At 47.9% G+C, this 19627-nt stretch overlaps 1 protein-coding gene across 1 annotated transcript; it reads left to right on the top strand.

The window, feature by feature from the left end:
* Positions 1 to 887: 887 nt before the first annotated feature.
* On the top strand, positions 888 to 18409 carry GGA2 (golgi associated, gamma adaptin ear containing, ARF binding protein 2). Its single transcript, XM_083584563.1, has 15 exons — positions 888 to 998; positions 3803 to 3887; positions 5441 to 5516; positions 6640 to 6738; positions 7538 to 7661; positions 8786 to 8889; positions 9325 to 9405; positions 10167 to 10313; positions 10983 to 11064; positions 11869 to 11994; positions 12835 to 13005; positions 13990 to 14133; positions 15942 to 16111; positions 16840 to 16950; positions 17935 to 18409. Exons 1-15 carry the CDS (start codon positions 956 to 958, stop codon positions 18043 to 18045), a joined length of 1674 nt encoding a protein of 557 aa, XP_083440689.1. The 5' UTR covers positions 888 to 955; the 3' UTR covers positions 18046 to 18409.
* The last annotated feature ends 1218 nt before the right edge of the window (positions 18410 to 19627 follow it).

Here is a 19627-nt window from a genome sequence, read left to right as displayed (position 1 = left end):
GTGGAACCACTCAAACCATAGAGTTTAATTGGGTTTTGCATAAATGTGCAGTTAACGGTAATTATTAATAAAATGTGCAATCTACTGTTAATTTTGAATTTTATTGCATTATTATCTTCCTGGGGTGGTGAAAACTACTATTCCGACTAATGCTTTTCATAGGGCAGAGGGTACTGAGGACGAGTTTATGTGACCAAGAGGTCCAAAATAGCTTAGGAACCACTGAGCTATAAGCAAATATTTCCAAAAACAAAAAAAAATCCAAATCCTTAGAAGAGCCTCACCTCCGTTAGGCCAGCCCAAATGTTGCAAAGGAGTGGGCAAACTTTTTCCCACTTCCACCCTAACAAGAACATTGCTGTAATACGGATTGTCCTTACTTTTCTTGTGGGCCGGAGGCTTTGGTTTTTAATTGTGCTTTTCCAAGCTGAAGTGAACACTAATCCATTTTGAGTCTATTATTTTAACTTCTCGAAAGTTTTACATTATTGCTGTTCATTTTTCTTACTGATAATTTTGTTGGGTTGTTTTTGTGTTTTTTTTTGTAAACCACTTTAAACTGCTTTTTTTAAAGCGATGTATAAATCAATCTATCTGCCCCCTGTCCTCGCTCCCCTTATGCTCCCCTTGCCCCCACCCCCCGCCAATGTTTTGCCCCTGGCCGAGCTGGCCAAGGCGCGGAGCCCCCGGAGAGAGGCTGCTCTGGGCGGCTTCCCGGCCCCTCGCGGCGGCTGCTGGTGCGCTTTTCCCCGGCGGGGCTCCACTGCCAGGCCCGGGGCTGCTCCTGGCCTCCGCCTGTTCCTGCCCAGCACCGGGCGCGCAGGCGGCGCTCCGGCTGCCTCTCCCCGCCCCGGGCGGGCGCCGAGGCGGGGTCTGGGCGCCGGAGGGTCGTCCCACCCGGGGCTGGGCGTGCCGGGCCAATTTTCTGCCCGGCCGAGGAAGAGGGAGGCAGGCCATGGCGCGGGCGGCTCCTCCGGGCGCGCTGGAGCTGCTGCTGCGTGAGTGTGGGGAGGAGAGGGAGGGCGCTCTGCACGCGCTCAGAGGCTACAGCGCCTGGCTGGGCGCTTCTCCTAGTAGAGTTCCGCGGAGCTTGTCTCCTGAGACGCGGGAGGAGGAAGGACACACCACCCGGCCGGGCCGGCCCTTCGCTCCCAAATCTGGCATATGAGCCTGGAGGGGGGTGTCCTGGAAAGCGCTCTCCCCTGGGAGCTTTTCTTCCAAACCACCTGAAGCGTCAAACGGTGCAACTCGGAAGCGGTTTTGCACCAGGCGGCTTAAACTGGCCCGCTTCGGCAAGACGGAGTCAAAGTGGCTGCGTGTTTTTTCAATCCAGGCTGGGGGACCCTGAAAGGCAACAGTTTTGGCTTCCGATTTCTGCCCCCGTCAAAGCTGTTTTGATACTCCTTTTATTCAATGTTGCCGACTCTCTCTCTTTTTTAAAAATTTGAGGGCAGATAATTTGGGGATTTTCTAGTTTCGTCATGTTTGAGGTACTTCTTGCCTATTGGACTTAATAACCTGATATTTTGCCTTTTTTTTTTAATTCGATCCCCACTCTTGACTCAGGTGGGCTTAGTCAGACTCAAATACCACATCATTCTCCCTTCTTTTTAAAACTTTGTTTTGTTGAGACAGTTTTGTTTTAATCAGTCAGTGTCTATTGATATTCACTGATAAATTTTAACCATGTTTTTATGGCCATTTGTTGATTTTTTATAACTTTATGTGTTGTACTCCACCTTGCTGTGTGTTTTCCCTCCCTGAAAGCGTGGATTATAAATTCATAAATAAATAAATAATGTAAGATTTTTTTTTTAATTGGCCCGTTATCCTCACTGCTTTTATTCATGGGCAATTTCTTACTGCTCTTGCTCAAAGTTAAAGACATATGAAGAGCCTTTTTGGAATCTGGCCCAAAGCCCATCTGGGCTGGCATCCTGTTCTCACTGTTACCAACAATATGCCCACGGGAAGCTAGCAAAGCAAGCAGGCCTGGGCGCAAGGGCACTTTTCGCTCCTGTGGCTTCCAGCAACTGGCATTCACATGCATTGCTGCCTCTGACTAGTTTCTGCAAATAATAGTAACTCCAAGAAGAAGTATTTTGCCTAGTTTTATTATTATTATTATTATTATTATTATTATTATTATTATTATTATTATTATTATTAAAACAAGAGTACACATTCCCAGCTAATTCTGGCTTCAGGGCTGTCTGTTGTATAAATGCTTCCCTAAATCAAATGCCTTCGTTACAGAAAAAAAGATTATTTTCTCACTCTATAAAAAGCTTTCTCTGACGCAAGGGGAAAAAACCCTGTAAATTTTTCTGTTCTGATTTGAGCCAGCAGTAATCTGATGCAATCTGACGTTTTCCTGCCAGGCATGAAAATGCATCTGATCAACGCCTGTACTGTATATTTATCAGTCAATTTGCCAATACAGTAGATAGCATTTCAAAATTCTGCTGGAGAGAACTGGTGGAAAGAACATTCTCCATCCTCTTTACACCTCATCCTCTTTACACCTGGATTTCCCTTCCTAATTAAAGAGCCTGACCATTCATTTGTTAAGTGCGCAATCCTATATGTGTCTACTCAGAAGTAAGTTCAATAGGGTTAGTTCCAGGTGAGTAGGTATAGGATTGCAGCCTAAATGCTGTATATTCTCTTATAAGTGCAATGGTTTCATTTTTCTTTAACTGCTCAATAACTTGGTTTTTGTCAACTGAACAGAATTATTAAGCACCATTCTCTCTTTTGAGGATATTGCAACAATTTCTAACTTCCCTTAAAAATCTGCAGTCTTCAAAACTCTCAGAAACAAAAAGATTTCTAAGATACACTCTGCCCCCAGTTTGTCTCTTTCTTTCATAGCAAACCTGCTCTTGTTTCTTTTTTCTAACTAAAAGGTTGGATCTTCCCTGTTGTTTCTTGGCTGCCAACAAAACTACAAAATGTAAAAACACACACACACCAAAAACTCAGTTTATTCTTTGTTTTATCAGTGGGCATATCTAAAGCTTTTAAAATCTCCATCCAATATTATCTCATCCTCTTCAAAGTATCTAATTTCTTTTAAACAAAGGCCTTCCTTTCTGTGTACCATTTACTTTACGGTTGTTATTTTCATCCTCCCACTTGAGACTTTCAACACAAATCTCCCATCAGTATCTATTTTTATTAATATTTACTGAATTCATGCCTCGCCTTTCCTCCCCAAGGAGCCCAGGCTAGCAAACAAATACACAATGTGAAAACGAAAGCAAAAATGGATGAAAACATTCTAAGAGCAGTTGCAACTTGAATACCCTAAAACAGTTACAGTTAAAAATAGTCTAAAAGCAATTGCAATCAATAACATCCTTCCATTCACTGATCTTGGAGTTTCCAGGAACAGCCACCAACAGATGTGCAGGTAAACAAGAATGTTTTCAGGTCCCTTTTGAAAGTTGCTAGCAATGGAGACAGGCACACCTCACTAAGGAAGACATTTGCACAACTGGGGAGCCACCACTGAAAAGGCCCCTGTCTGGTGACTATTTCTTCCTCTCCTTCCTAGCTTATTTTCTAAATACACTGCAGCCCCCTTAGATATGGTTACCTGGGGGAGAGGACTAGGCTGCCTCCCAAGCATAAAGCTATTTCACTTTCTGCTCCCTTTCTCTTTTCTGTGTCCTTTCACTGGCAACAGAGCAGGGCTGGGGCTGGAAAGCAGGCAACACCTGGGGCCGATCAGACATTGGTGTTTTGCCCAGCTGTGCTGCACTGTTGTGACACTTCCCAACCTTGTCTTCCATGGCAGACAAAGCCACAGACCCCAGTAACCCCGAGGAAAACTGGGAATGTATCCAGAGGTTTAGCGACCAGGTCAACGCAGATGCTGACAGGTAAGGCTGCACTGGGTGAGGAGAACCTTTTGCTGGGCCACTTCCAGCTCGAGGTGGATTTGGAAGTTGGCAAAGGTTTTGTCTTGAGCATGGAGAGGTGGTCAGAGTTTAAAAGGTAAAGGGACCCCTGACCATTAGGTCCAGTCGTGGCCGACTCTGGGGTTGCGGTGCTCATCTCGATTTATTGGCTGAGGGAGCCGGCGTACAGCTTCCGGGTCATGTGGCCAGCATGACTAAGCCGCTTCTGGCGAACCAAAGCAGTGCACGGAAACGCCATTTACCTTCCTGCCGGAGTGGTACCTATTTATCTACTTGCACTTTGATGTGCTTTTGAACTGCTAGGTTGGCAGGAGCAGGGACCGAGCAACGGGAGCTCACCCCGTTTCGGGGATTTGAACCGCCGACCTTCTGGTCAGCAAGTCCTAGGCTCTTTGGTTTAACCCACAGCGCCACCTGCCTCAGAGCTTGTGTTACCCCAAAGTTCTGTTTGCTACCCTTTGCCCATGTGCAGAGGCACTACAGCAGGGCAGATTGTGGGAGATTCCCAGGCAGTGCAGGAGAGGGGAGAGCGCCTCTGTCCTCTTCTTGCGGTGTGTGGTCAGATTCTGGCTTGCAGTTGTTGCGTTGTGTGTGGGTTGCTTGTGTTTCCTTGCCCAGGAATCCCTTGAGCCTTGGGCACTGTTTGCTGAAAGCAAACGAATTCTTGAGAGCATTTGCATCTCCTAAAACATAGCAGCCAATTGAAACTTGAATGTCTGGCAATGTTCCTTGACTGGGGATGGGCTTGGAACGAACCTCAGCTGTCTTTCTGCCACAGTTTCTGCTCATTCCATCCTTTTCTTGCGTGGCATTTTATGTCATGCCAAGAGTGAGCTTGAGCTCCTTGGCGGAGATGAGCAGTTTTGCTTCTTGTGGCTCAAGCACCTATCTGCTTTCTTTTACAGTTGTTTCTGGTCAAACAGGTTCAGCTGGCTTCTTCTATATTGCTTAAAAAGCCTGTACAACCTGTTGGCAAGGTGCCAGACTGGAGCATGTTTAGCCATCACGAGCAGCAGTGATCACTCTTACAAACCACATTCAACACTCTCAGAGAAGAAACGACGAGTGGTTTACCTCCTCAGCTACTTTCCTGTAGAGACTAAGAAAAAAACCCAAATAACAGGGTTCAGCAGATATTACCCTAAAATGTCATGCAGTTGGAAGTGGCAGGTGTCAGCTGCCTATGAAATATCCCTGGATCTTGTGTGGCAAAAGCAGAGAGCTAGTCTTGGGTGCAGAAGTATAGATCTTCTCTTGCCTATCACTGAGCAAGCTGCCCTCTTTCTCTTGAAAACAGGAAACTGCCTTGTGCTAGCTCAGGATTGTGTGCATGCTGACTGGGAGCTGTGGCTCTCCAAGTTTTTCAGGCAGGGAGTATTCTCCCCCCCCCCCAGCCCTTCCTGGACCTTCTGCATGCAATACCCACCTGCCTCCTCTCGTTGTTGTCAAGGTGTATTCAAGAATGATTTCAGGGACTATGGCATGCCTGTTTTTCTTTTTTACCTCTCTCTCAGCATTGCTGCAGCTCTGAAGTTGTTGGAACATAAGATCCAGTCGCCGCAGGAGGCAGAGGCTCTGCATGCGCTAACCGTAAGTGTACCAGGGCCTGGAAATCCTGGGTTCAAATTCCCACTTGGACATGAAGGGTGACCTTGGGCCAGTCGCTGCCTCTCAGTCCCATAACTGGCTTGTTGTGGGAATTAAATAAGAAGAGGGAGAACTGTGTACTTGCTCTCCTTGGAGAAAAAGGTGGGATATAAATGCAAAAAATAAGTGTGAGCATTGTGCAACCCAGTGAGTCCTGCGGTATGCTGGACACAGGGATATCATGCATGCAAGGCCTTGCATTTCCTCTTTGGAGTCCAGGCTTCTTGTTCCCCCATTTGTTGTGTGGACAGAGCAGCTACTGATGAGCATCTGGGTTGAGAATTCAGCAGTTTGGTGGTTCTTTTTTTCCTCTTTTTTTGAGGGGGAGCTTCCTGCTCTTGTAGCTTGTCACATCTGCATTACACAACCTTCGTCGTCCCCCCACCCACCCATCCCAATCAGTCTCAGCCTGACTGAGTCCACCTTCTCCTACCTCATTTGTTCACTGAGTTATGCCTGACAACTGGCACTGCTTGGAACACCTTCCCTGCTTATTCTGAACAGCCTGTTAGTTTAGGCTTGGAATCAGTGCCAGGGGTCACTTGTGGCCAGTGTGAAGTTATTAAAAATGCAGCGTCTGTGAGCATGTGCAGAGTACTTTTCTCCTTCCTGAAATTCCCATATCGAGATGAGCAAGGGCAGATATGGATTTTAACGAACCCAGAGTCTCTCTGCCAGCCTTCATCAAACCTAGTGACTGACCTGTAGGTGTTTTGGACTATAGATCCCACCACAGATGCTGGCTGCAGCTGACAGGAATTGCAGTCCAAAACATCTGGAGAGCACCCAGCCAGTGATGGCTGCCCTTTGCACTTCTATTTGGAGTTATGAAGACTTAGAGAAAGTAGCACCTCCCCCTCCCTGCACCCCGGGTCCCCTTTCCCGCTGCCTTTACCTAGAGAAAGTTACCTGGCTCTGTTTTCTGCACCATGTGTTGTCACCTTGAATGGCTTGGTGACCCCACTGCCTAAGGACAAGGCTGGCGTGATGGGGTCTTGGGGGCTCCCTGTGGATTTGCCCGCTGTTTTAGGATCAAGGTTTGTGTTTGCCTCTTTTCCCCTACGAGGTCTTGGAGATGTGTGTGAACAACTGCGGAGAGAATTTCCATCATGAAATGGGGAAGTTCCGATTTCTGAATGGTCTCATAAAGGTCCTTTCTCCCAAGGTAAGTGCCCAGGCAGGTGAAGCTCAGAAATTCAAAGTGTTGGTGCTGACCTTTAAAGCCCTAAACGGCCTTGGCCCAGTATACCTGAAGGAGCATCCCCACCCCCATCGTTCAGCCCAGACACTGAAGTCCAGCTCCGAGGGCCTTCTGGCGGTTCCCTCGCTGTGAAAAGTGAAGTTACAAGGAACCAGGCAGAGGGCCTTCTCGGTAGTGGCGCCCGTCCTGTGAAATACCCTCCCATCAGATGTCAAGGAAATAAACAACTATCTGACTTTTAGAAGACATCTGAAGGCAGTCCTGTTTAGGGAAGTTTTTAATGTTTGATGTTTCGTTGTGTTTTTAATATTCTATTAGGAACAGCCCAGAGTGGTTGGGGAAACCCAGCCAGATGGGCAGGGTATAAATAATAAATTATTATTATTATATAGAAAAAGAAGCCCGGAAGGGAGGGGGCCCTTGTCAGAAAAGGGGTGGCTGGGAGGTCCCTTCAGAAGGGCCTCCTCAGAGTCCTAAAGGTCAAGATAAAGTTGGGGTTGTGTGTGGTTGTTTTTAAAAGAGGGGTCGATTCTGTACTTCCAGCAACACCTGCAGGGCACTGGTTATCCCCTGTTCCCACTGTTAAGGGTACAGGTGCATCCTTTGAAGGCATAAAACATCTGAAATGTACAAGGATTTATTTTGCGTGGGTGGGAGTACAAGATGCTGCGGGCACAGTCTTGCTTTGGGAGGAGCGGGGGACTCCCCAAGGTGGTGGTCTTTCTTATTCTGGTTCCAACCATCTTTACTTTGGGCTTCCCAGTATCTCGGAGAGTGGTCGACAGACAGAGTCAAATCCCGCATCGTCGAGCTGCTGTTCAGTTGGATGGTGTGGTTTCCTCAGGAAGTGAAAATCCGCGACGCTTATCAAATGCTGAAGAAACAAGGTCTCCATTTAGCTTTTTCTTCTGTCTGTGTTCTCCCCCACCTCCTTCCCATCTCAAAGTCACATGGCCTTAAACCGCAAGCCTGCTGACCAAAATGCTTCTAACACCCTTTTCCCTCACGAGGTTTTCCCGTGAGAAAGCAGAACAAGGTATTTTTCTTCCTGGGACCACAAAAAAGGGGTTGTGCAGCTTTACCTCTCTTATCTCTTCTAAACTACTTACTGTGGTGGGTCTATTTATTTACAGTGGTACCTCTGGTTACGTACTTAATTCGTTCCGGAGGTCCGTTCTGAACCTGAAACTGTTCTTAACCTGAAGCACCACTTTAACTAATGGGGCCTCCTGCTGCCGCCACGCTGCCGGAGCCCGATTTCTGTTCTTATCCTGAAGCAAAGTTCTTAACCTGAAGCACTATTTCTGGGTTAGCGGAGTCTGTAACCTGAAGCGTATTTAACCTGAAGCGTATGTAACCTGAGGTACCACTGTATTGCCCTTGTATCTCCTCTTTTCCTTCCAAGAAGCTCAAGTTGGCCTCCATTTTCTCCTCACTTATTCCTCACAACAACCATGTGAGGTGGCTAAGGCTGAGAAGTGGTGACTGCTGAAGGTCACACCTATTGAACTTCATGGCCAAGTGGGGAGATTTGAACCCTGGTCTCTCAGCTCTTAGTCCCACACTCTCTTTTTTCGCCAATTAATTTTTATTCATTTTCAAATTTATAGAACATCATAACCATATTTAATTTAAATACCTTTCCCCCCCCAAAAAACTGGTTTCCCACTCTCAGATATATTCCAATTCATCCCCTTTAACATACTGCTTGTTTCACAGATTCCTCTGTAATGATCATCCTTTTTAAAAAACAAATTCTAGTCCGACACTCTTAACAGCTGCATCCAATTTTTTTTTGCGGTGGAATCTGAAGCCTTGCAGATGACAAATTGCAGGTGGTTTAAGGCCAGCTTTTGCTCCTTTGCTTTCAATTTTTAGTTTCTTGCATTTTGAATCTCTGAATTCCAGGCTCGGGCAACTAGCTTTAAATGCTGTTGTGATTTGTCACTTTAAATGGCCTCTAAGCATCCTTAAACTGTGGGTGTGCCAACACTGCAAAGCTTTATTTCAGGGATCGTCAAACAAGACCCCAAACTACCAGAAGACAAAATTCTGCCACCACCTTCTCCACGGCCGGCTAGCTCCATTTTTGATGCTGATGATGAGAAATCCAAGGTAACCTGCTTCTCCTTGTGGTCAAGCTGGACGCTGCACCACCACTATTGCTCACGTTAATAATGGACTTGGGTAGTGGGTGCCAACAGGGTGACCCCGGGGGCCCCTGACAAGCCTGTTGGGGATTGAATCAAGGACTTTCTGCATGCAAAGCAGACTTTTGTCCCCTGAGCCCACAGCCCTTCCCTTGTTTTTTTTAAAAAATATTCTGGTTATAAAACTTTATTCTGAGAAATGCTGCTTTTTCCATGCAAAACCAGACCACCTGAAAGCCTTGTTGATAAATATTCAAAGCAGCCCTTTTTAAAAAAAGTAGGAGTCTCCCTCCCCCCTTTTTTTTTTGCTCCTGAACAGCTTTGCTTGAGACAAAGTGTGCCCTTGACTGTGCGGTGATGCTTCTGGCCTAGTCCTCACCTTCTCCCCTCCTCTCCTCAGCTTTTAACAAGGCTCCTGAAAAGCAAGAACCCAGAGGACCTTCAGGCAGCAAACAGGCTGATCAAAGGGATGATCAGAGAGGTAGGCCTTCTCTCCGCCATTTCCCCCCATTGTCTGGCAGCATTTGGTGCCAGAGGGCTCCATACTCATGGAGAAGCCAGTGTGGTGTAATGGTTAGAGTGCTGGACTATGACCTGGAAGAGACCAGGGTTCAAATCCCCCCTCAGCCATGAAGCTCACCGGATGTGACTTTGGGCCAATTACTGCTACTGTTGTTGTTGTTGTTGTAGTTGTTGTTATTTATTATTATTACTACCCCATTCATCTGACTGGGTTGCCTGTGGGTGGCTTCCAACAGATATAAAAACCTTCAAATGTCTTATTAAAGTTGTGTAGTTACTTAATTCCTTGACATCTGTTGGGAAGGCATGCCACAAGTTGGGCGCCACTACCAAGAAGGCCCTCTGCCTGGTTCCTCGTAACTTCACTCCTTGCGGCCTCACCTACCTCACAGGGTTGTTGTGATGATTAAATGAAGTGCAGGAGAACCGTTTATGAATAGGGGGGAGAATCCTTGAGTTCCTTGGAGAGAAAAAGATATAAAGGCAACAAATAAAGAAATGCAGGCACACAGATTCACAGGTCGTTGTCTTCAAACCTTGGTGGCTAAACCTTGGTATGAGAGGCACAAGCTGAGGCTGCTAATTGCTTCGGGAAAATGCCTTGCGACCTAGAATCAAAGAGTCACAGAATTGTAGAGTTGGAAAAACAGTCCCAGGGGTCATCTGGCCCCACCCTCTGCAACACAGCTAAAGAATCTGAGTGTGTTTGGCCCATTGCAGGAGCAGGAGAAATCGGCCAAGGTCTCCAGGCGACTGAACGCTCTGAAGGAAGCCCGCAGCAGTGCAGAGGCATTGGAGGAGATGCTGAGAAGCTGGCAAGAAAGCAAGGGAGCTGGGACCCCCATATCAACCCTGGAGCTCCTGCAGGTAAGTCCTGCTCTCTCCCTTTCCCCACTTCCGACCCTTGGGGAACACCTCTGAAGTCCAGACATGGAAGGCACAGCAGCTAGCATGCTCTGTAAGGCCTTTCTCCAGGGCAGCCCCATATGCTCCAGGACCTCCCTCTGCCTGGCTATGGGGAGGGGGCTCTTGAGGACAATGGTGGGGCCTCTGCAGTATGCATTGGTTGACTCGTTTGTCACCAGGGGGGAGAGAGGACCTCTGTTTTCAGATTCCTTCCCACAATTCTCAATGAATACCACTTGCTGGGAATCACACAAGGTGGAAAAGCACTGCTGTTGGTGCACCCAGGTCCTGTCTGTGGGCTTCCCATTGTGGCATTTTGTTGGCCTCCTTGGTGAGGAGAGGATGTTGGGCTCGATGGACCTCTGGCTGCAAGGTTTTTTCTGATGTTCTTCGGTTGCATACGTGCCCCTCTCGCTAGAAAACTGGACTGGGCTTAACTGAATTCTGGGTGCCTGGAATCTGCCCTGAAACACATAGTGGAATATTATAATAACACGATGAATAAAGTTCCTCTGAGCATGCTTGGTGCGCTTTCCTCCCCCCCTCGGGCCACAGCTGGGGTGGGGCTGGGTCAGCTGGGCTGTGAGGCTGAGCCAGTGGCACTTCCCCTCTGGCTGTGTCCTTCCACAGGCCACATTTGCCAAGTGCGAGAGACTGAAGCCGCTGCTCTTCCGTGTGGCCAGTGAGACGGTGGAAGACGAGGAGGCTCTGGGTAAGAAGGGGAAAGACAAACAAGGGAAGGGAAGTGGAGGGGCTGGGCAGGGGTGTGTGTGTAGAGAGAGGGATGTTACAGAAGCCCAATAAATGCAGTCTTGTCCTGGCTGAGAAAGGAACAGCTGTCCCCTATTCTCTCTACCCTCAAATTAGGAAACTGCTGGATTTGAAATCACTTTTATTTATTTATTTGTATATAATTTTTATTAAGTTTTCTGTTTTACAGTTTAAGATACTCATTACATCCTTAAGATATCAGTGACTTCCCTTCTTCTCTTTCCATGGTTCATTTTAAATATCATAAATCCCTGCGTATTTTACAAAAACTATACCATTCAGTATTCCATTGTTGCATCCGTCAAAACTTATTTACACTGTTGAATTTATCTTAATGCTGCCAACGTTTTCAGCTGTACATCATTATTTCCCATATATTCAACAAACGTTTTCCAATCTTCTTTAAATGTATGTTCTTCTTGTTCTCTTATTCTATTTGTTAAGTCTGTGAGTTGTGCATATTCTGTCAACTTAAGTTGCCATTCTTCTTTAGTTGGGACCTCGCTGGTTTTCCATTTTGGGGTGAAATCAATTTTATTAGATGGGGTTTGTGTGTATTTTGTTAGCCCCGAGAATTAGAATTCCAGGGTTTTAATTTCTTAACAGGGGTAACTTAATTTTTTTAGATGCTAATAATACAGAACACATGGAACAAAGCAGCCCCCACCCTACAAATAACAATTGTTTTCTTGTAATTGTTGAGTGAAGCCCGTGGTGCAAATTCTCGCTCTTGTTGCTTCTGTAGGGGAGGTTCTGCAGGCAAGTGACAGGCTCACGCGGGCGCTGTGCTTTTACAAGGACGTTGTGGGCACCGCTGGGGATTCTGGGACCAGCTCTGGTAGGTCAAGGTTGGCAAGGCTGTCTCTGTCTTGTAAAGGGACTGGGGAGGCCCTGCTTGCAGTGAAGCCAAGGGGCAGATTGAGATGGGCTAGGGTGAATCATAGTAGCGTTGGAAGCGACCACATTTGTCCAGCCATCTGCAATGCAGGAACCTTTTGCCTAATGTGGGACTCAAACCCACTACCCTGAGATTAAGAGTCCCATGCCCTACTGACTGAACTATCATACAGGTGCCTTTCTGTTCTTCAGAGTTGTTGGGAAGGGATTTAAAGAGGGGGGTGAAGAGGTGGCTTCGAGAAGGAAGGAAAAAAGGAGGGTTAGAAGGTTGAGCAGAAAACCGCATCAGGTGACTACTCTGCTTTGCGAACCACAAACTGCAGGATGGCCCCCTTTTTAAAAAAGCTGCCAGCTCTTTAAGTCTCTGCTTTGAAGCACAACAGTAAACGAAAACATTCTGCTCTGCAGGTCAGAATAGTCAGGGAGCACTTTGAGAAGCTTTGCTAAACCAGAGCAGCTAGCCAGCCTACAGTTTCAAAAGCCTGACATAGTTTGCTAGTTTTCTTGCTTGTTTAGCAAGGCTGAAGTTATGCTAACTTGCTCCCAAGAGAACGGATTTGTGTCAGAAGCATTTTGCTTTGAGTGGTGGATCTTGGTTAAGTTCTTGGCTGTCTGCCTTACAAGTGAAATGCAAGCCCGGTAGAGTTGGGGGGGGGGAGGAGGAAGGGAGTCCCACCTTTGTCGGGAGAACTGCTGGCAGCAATCTGAAATTGTGGGTGGAAGATCTTCCCTTTCCCCAGCATTCTCTACCAGCTGAGCCTCCTTGGGATAGTCATCTACTTTGTTTAAAAAACAAATCTTGCTTTCTTTTCAGCTGGACCTCAGCCCCTTCCAGACGCTGCGAGCAGCCTCACCCTCATCGACCTCTCTGAGCTGGGTCCTGGGTGCCAGGCTCCCTTGCAAGAGAACGCAAAGACTGAGCCTTTCCTGGAGAGGCTCCTCTCCTCCTCTTCTACCCACTCACTGGATGAGGAGCTGATGTTAGGTTGGTGTCTTGGACTGGAGTTCTCAGGGGCTGCATCTTCCCTGATGTAGAAAGCCCTGCTTTCTGGCTTCCTGTGGTTGGGAAGGGCCTGTAGGAGGAGAGTGTTTGACGAGGGCAAGAGTTGTATTCAGTGCTAGCCCTACTTAGAGTAGACCCATTGAAATTAATGGACTTAGCTTTTATGCAGGGTAGACCCTGGCCATGACGAACTTGGGCTCAGAGTGGGTAAAATATTATTATTAATAATATGTGATGTATTATATTTATATTCCACCTTTCCTCCAACTAGCCCAAGGTGGTGTACATAGTTCTCCCCAGTGCTATTTTTCTAGAAAAAGAGGTGCTGGAACCTCCCTGGTTCTCGTATAATTGCACCTGAGAGGTGCTGGAACTCAGTTCTGGCTGGGAAAAAAGCCCTGGCTCTCCCACTTTCTAGTGCAACACTAACCACTACACCACACTGGTTCTGAATATGATTGAATGCAACTTTATGTGTTTTCCAAACCAGGACATAACAAGCTGTTGTTGGCTCCATGTTTTCAACACCGCTTTATGATTTCCATTATGCTTTAGACTCTTGTTTTTGTGCACTGCTGTGGAACTGTTTCCAAACCCTAGAATAAATAAATGTTAGAACTGTCCTTGTTATAGTTACCCTGTTTCCTTCCAGTGGGGTCTTCTGAGCCCCCCAGGGAGAGCCAGCTATGAGAAAACCAGGCCAGGGGCCTCAAGAGCCACCCTCCTTCTCCTGGGCTGGTGGAAGAGGAGTGGGTCTGAGCTGCTTGCACCCTCGTTGGCTTCAGATCCTGCTGCACATCCTGGACCAGGGTCTTCATGGATGACCAAAGCTGGAGGAGGAGCCTTTGGGGATGTTGCTGCAGCATTAGCATCTAAGCAAGAGGCAACCAGGGTGTGGGGAGGGGAGCTGCGGAAGGAAAGGGTTAGTTCCCTGCTGGGATAGTGATGTTGCCTCTCTTTCCCCAGGTCTCCCCATCAGCCCGACGGCGGCGGCTCCTCCAGTCTCCAGCCAAATACCTGAAATGGCACCAGCACCTTTGCCGCCTTGCCCTGCATCCTCCAGCGGCTCCTTGGCTAAGCTTTCAATTCCGCTGAGTTCCATTACTCTGAGTAAGTGCCAGGATGGGGGCTTTTCTTCACAGGCAGTGGTGTAGCGTGGGTTGTCAGCACCCGGGGCAAGGCAAGTAATTTGCACCCCCTAACCCATGGATTTTAGTAGGGGCAGAGAGCTGCGAGTGCGAGCGCGTCCCCCCCAGATGTTGCGCCCGGTGCGGCCGGTCCCCCCTGCACCCCCCACGCTACGCCACTGTTCACAGGGCAGGAGCTGAGCAGCTGCCCCCGATCTGGTGGTGGGATGTGGACTCTGGTGGGGCGACAGAGCCCCATATAGGGTTCGGCTTTGCCCCTCTGTGAGGCTCTGTGGCTACCTGTTGCCAACTGCAGTTGGCATGGCAGCTACGGCCATTCCTGGACCGGGAAGGCTTGGCTGCAAGTAGTTCATGCACTGGCTACTTCCAGAGTAGATTACTGCAATGCACTCTGTGCGGGGCTTCCCTTGAGCCCGATTCAGAAGCTGCAGTTAGTGCAGAATGCTGCAGCACAATTGCTGATGGGAGTGAGGCCGTGTTAGGATTTCACGGCTGTGCTCAGATATCTGCAGTGGTTGCTTATTTGCTACCTGGCCAGGCTCAAGGTGTTACACCATTAGTATACAAAGCCCCCAGTAATCTGGGACCATATTATACATCCTCTCGATTGCTTTGATCTGCAGGACTGGCCCCATTATAGGTGCCACACAATGCCCATTCTACATTTTTTGGAAACTGGTCTCCTAGTGTGGCAGCACCTACACATGAGAACTCCCTGCCTCTCTGTTCTTTTCATCACCTGCCAAAAACATTTTTAGACAAGCCTGATGTTTGGGATGCTGGTGTGTTTTTAGCTCTATGGATGGCTTTAATTTTTTTTGAATGCTGTAATTTGTTGTTGTTTAGTCGTGTCTGACTCTTCGTGACCCCATGGAACAGAGCACGCCAGGCACTCCTGTCTTCCACTGCCTCCCGCAGTTTGGTCAAACTCATGCTGGTAGCTTCGAGAACACTATCCAACCATCTCGTCCTCTGTTGTCCCCTTCTCCTCCTCAGTAGCATGTTGGACGCCTTCCGACCTGAGGGGCTCATCTACCAGCGCCATAACTTTTATATGCCTGTTGTCTTTGTCCATGGAGTTTTCTTGGCAGGGATACTGGAGTGGCTTGCCGGTTCCTGCTCCAGGTGGATCACGTTTGGTCAAAACTCTCCACTATGACCTGTCCATCTTGGGTGCCCTGCTCAGCATAGTTCATAGCTTCTCTGAGTTATTCACGCCCCTTCGCCACGGCAAGGCAGTGATCCATGCTGTAATAGTTTTTACTAATTACCTTGCTGTCTTATTTTTTATGCAAACTGGGATGAAGATTTCTGCAATCAAGCAGTATATAAATTGTATGAAATAAATAAATGCTCCCCCCCCCCACTTTCCCTGCCCCTCCCTCTGGATCCTGGCATCCTCATCCTAGCCACCAGATTGCCTAAGGACAGTGGTAGAGCTTAGCTGGGATAGCTCAGTTGGTAGAGCAGAAGACTCTTAATCTCAGGTTCACGGGTTCAAGCCCCACACTGGGCAAAAGGTTCCTGCATTGCAGGGGGTTGGACTAGATAACCCTCATGGTCTTTCCCAACTCTATAATTCTATCTGTTCTGGGTGTAGGTCTCGAGTTCAGTTTCTAGTATCTCCCAAGTATGGCTGGTAGACACCTCTGCCTGAAATCCTGGAGGGTCATTGCATTGTGTGTAGACAGTGCAGAGCTAGTTGACCCCAGTGGTCTCACTCTGTGTAAGGCAGCTTCCCATGTTTGTCTGTCTTCTTGCCCCCAACAGGCATGATCCCTCCGGTCACGGTCTATGAGGAGAAGGGCCTGAAAGCCATGCTCCACTTCTCCATGGACCCGGTTCCCGGCCAACCAGCCACCAGGGTGCTGGTTCTCTCCCTGCTGAGCACTGCCCCTCACCCAGTCCAGCACATCGTCTTCCAGGCTGCTGTGCCCAAGGTGAGAGAAACTGGCTCTTAATCTAGGCAAGAGAGCTGTGCTCCCGATCAGCAGGATTCTTTCCTCCCTGTGGATTGTTTTATTTTATTCAGGAAGTTACATAGTGCCCTTCATTTATTTACTTATAAAAATATGTGTATGCCGCAGTGCCATAAATAATTTAACAAAGTAGGTTATAGCAATAAAAACATAAAGCAATACAATACAAGCCATAACAAAAGTTAAAAAGCAGACACCATTGTGAAGGAGCTATTCTTAATTGCCTGCACAGGTATGGCAGAATAGAAAAGTTTCCAGCAGGCGTTAGAAGGCCCCTGCTGAATCTCCAGTGGCAGAAGGTCCCACAGGACTCGGCCGACAATGCTAAAGGTTCCATTTCTTGTGGCTGTCAGGGAAGGGTGAGGCTTTCCCCACCTGATGTCACAAGGATCTTAGGTTCCCATACAGACCAGGCCAGCAGAAAACGTTTCTCTTCCAGCAGGTCTTTGGCCTGACCTCTGTTTTTGTCACTTTTGCCTTGCCTTCCTGCTTTGCGGTATGAGGGTGTATTTTCCTTGGGGGTTTCAACTTGAAAGAGGGGATAATTTATAAAATGTTGTGATTGATATGCTGCTGGGGCACTGGGCCATGGAGTTGTCCCAGCGACCCCACTTGGGCTGAGCTTGTGCCTGATGAGACCTCATCCTTCTTCCTCTCTCTCTCTCCTCTTCCTTGCTGCTGAATGATAGTCAATGGCCATCAAGCTGCAACCAGCCACAGGCTCCGAGCTGCCGGCCTTTAATCCACTCCTTCCCCCAACGGTGATTTCTCAAGTTCTGCTTCTGGCCAACCCTCACCAGGTATGTGGCTGGATCAGGTTGGGGTGTGTGGTCTGGGCAGCAGACTGCCCAGCAGCAGCCGGGAGCCAGTGGCCCCCTTCTTTGGCTGCCTGTTCAGAATGTGGGGCAGGGCTGGGGAGCATCTGTGCTCCTCCAGATGTTGGAATCCTATTGCCACCATCGCCATCACCTCTGACCACTGGCCCTGCTGATTGAGATGTAGGGATGAGAATGTTAGAAGACGGGGGCCTGGCACGAGGCGAACTTCAGGAACATTTTGAAACTGATGAGGGTTCAGCTTCTCCTCAGACCGTCGAATGGGAATTGTGTAAAGCCCATATCCAAGATAGGATCATAGCATCTGCTTTTTGTAAGAAACAGATTTAGAAGCCTGCCGGAAGGAAGTTGGGGAAAAAAAGAGAGGCCCATTTTAGGTCTATTGGCAGTATCCCCTTCCCCAGATTTACCGTGCTCTAGATAGGAGTGGACGCAGGTGGCGCTGTGGGTTAAGGCACAGAGCCTAGGACTTGCCGATCAGAAGGTCAGCGGTTCGAATCCCCACATCGGGGTGAGCTCCCGTTGCTCGGTCCCTGCTCCTGCCAACCTAGCAGTTCGAAAGCACATCAAAGTGCAAGTAGATAAATAGGTACCACTCTGGTGGGAAGGTAAACGGCGTTTCCGTGTGCTGCTCTGGTTCGCCAGAAGTGGCTTAGTCATGCTGGCCACATGACCCGGAAGCTGTACGCCAGCTCCCTTGGCCAATAAAGCGAGATGAGCGCCGCAACCCCAGAGTCGGCCACAACTGGACCTAATGGTCAGGGGTCCCTTTAGCTTTAGATAGGAGTGGAACAACCTCCACTACAGCTGAATTTGCCCTGGCAGGTTTGCGCCATAGAGAGAATGGGCAAGAGTTTGGCTTCCTTCTTTAAAGAGGGGCCTGCCAGAAATTGCAGTGTGTCTATGTGTCTGTCTTTCCTCTTTATATCTTTTTTTTCCTATCCCCAGGCTCCACTCCGACTGAGATACAGATTGTCCTTCGTCCAAAATGGGACACCTTGCATAGAAACTGGGGAGGTATCTGATTTCCCCCATGCAGAGTTATGGGGTGGGATTTAGTGACTGCTTGCCTGGTGACTTCAGATCCCCCAGAGCACCATCTTCAAGGCCTCAGGGCGCTGGGATGAGCCTCACCAGGGCTCAGACATTCAATGCCAATTACGCTTTGGAGCAAGATACCTTCCTCTTCGCGTATACCAATCAGTACATTTTTTAAAATGCAGCTATCTTTATATTCATTTGGACTATGTAAACAGCACTGGACACTTTTCCTCCAATAATCTTGGAAGGGATCACTTCGCTTCTGAGGATTGTCCACATGAAAGCTACCCTCCCACCTGTTGGCTGAGCTGCTGTCATGTCATGGAATGTGTGCAACCCAATAGTCCATAGAATACTGATAATAAAGTTTTTGTGTTTCTAAGACACGAGTCAAAGGTAAACATGGAAAAATACCTCAACAGAATATACTGGCTAATTTCTGGCAAGAGGGTTGTTGGAAATAAAGAATTTGGGGCTGTGGAGGAAGCTGAAAAGCGGAGATGAAAGAGGGCCATGGGAACGACTAGAGGGAGCAAGATGTGACCAACAGAACACATGACGTGATGCACATGTGTGACAAACGCTTTGCTGTAGGCTGGATTTGTTTTACTTTCCCAAGAGTGGCGTCTTCCAAAGAGTTTAGCTTCCTGCTTTAAAGAGGGGCCTGCCTGAAATTGCAGAGTGCCTTGTGTGGACCAGTTTGCTATTGAGAGGATGGGAGGGGAGAAGGAACCTCTGCGTCTGCGTGGAGGACTCTCTTTCATTGGAGGTTTGAAAGCAGAGCCTGGATGGCCACCTGTCAAGGGTACTTTGGTTGTGACTCTTGCATTGCAGAGGTTTGGACTGGATGACCCTTCCAGATCCTTCCAGCTCTACAATTCTGATTCTATCTCTGCACCACCCATGCTGCCAGCACAGAGTGCCTTGCCCAGAAGAGCTGCTGGCTAACATTAGTATAATTCATTACCCACCCTTCATCCTAAAGTCCCAGGTTCAGCTTATAACAATTAAAAGACAATGCTGAAAACAGCTTAAGCATTCTGCCCTGTGGGCTCGATCTGTGGTAATGACACCCAATCAAAACATGTTGCCCTGGGTAGCCACCTCTTGCCAAGAGGTCTAGAGAAAACTGGTTTGCATGCCTCTTCCTTTGAGCTAGTAGTGACACAGCAGCACCCTTGCTCCCCAGGGAGATGCTGCTGGTTGTGTGACTCCTTTTGCATTTAGGAGGAAGCACACGGAGTGTGCATGGCCTGGTTTTCCAAAGGTGTCAGTCTTCTCTGTGTCTTCTCAACCCAAGAGCAGTTGTAGTGGGCAAGGACTCTTCCTAGGGTGACTTCAGGGGGGTCTTGCGTGGCTGCCTCTGTTTGAGTTGCCCGACTTACTTCTAACATGGTTTTCTTAATTTTTAAGTATACAACTGCAAAAAGTCAACGTACTGATCAATCAAAAAACCGTAACTGTAACTGTAATTATGATTGAGTGAAGTGCAGAAGTATAAACATTCAATTTCAGCATTGAGAAATAAATATGGAGAAATGGCTCAGAATTATTAATTAAATTTCTATACTGCCCTTCATCTGAGGATCACAGGGTGGTT

Source organism: Podarcis filfolensis (genome assembly GCF_964270895.1).
Source record: "Podarcis filfolensis genome assembly, chromosome: 14".
Classification (NCBI taxonomy): domain Eukaryota; kingdom Metazoa; phylum Chordata; class Lepidosauria; order Squamata; family Lacertidae; genus Podarcis; species Podarcis filfolensis.
This window is presented reverse-complemented; position numbering and strand designations above follow the sequence as displayed.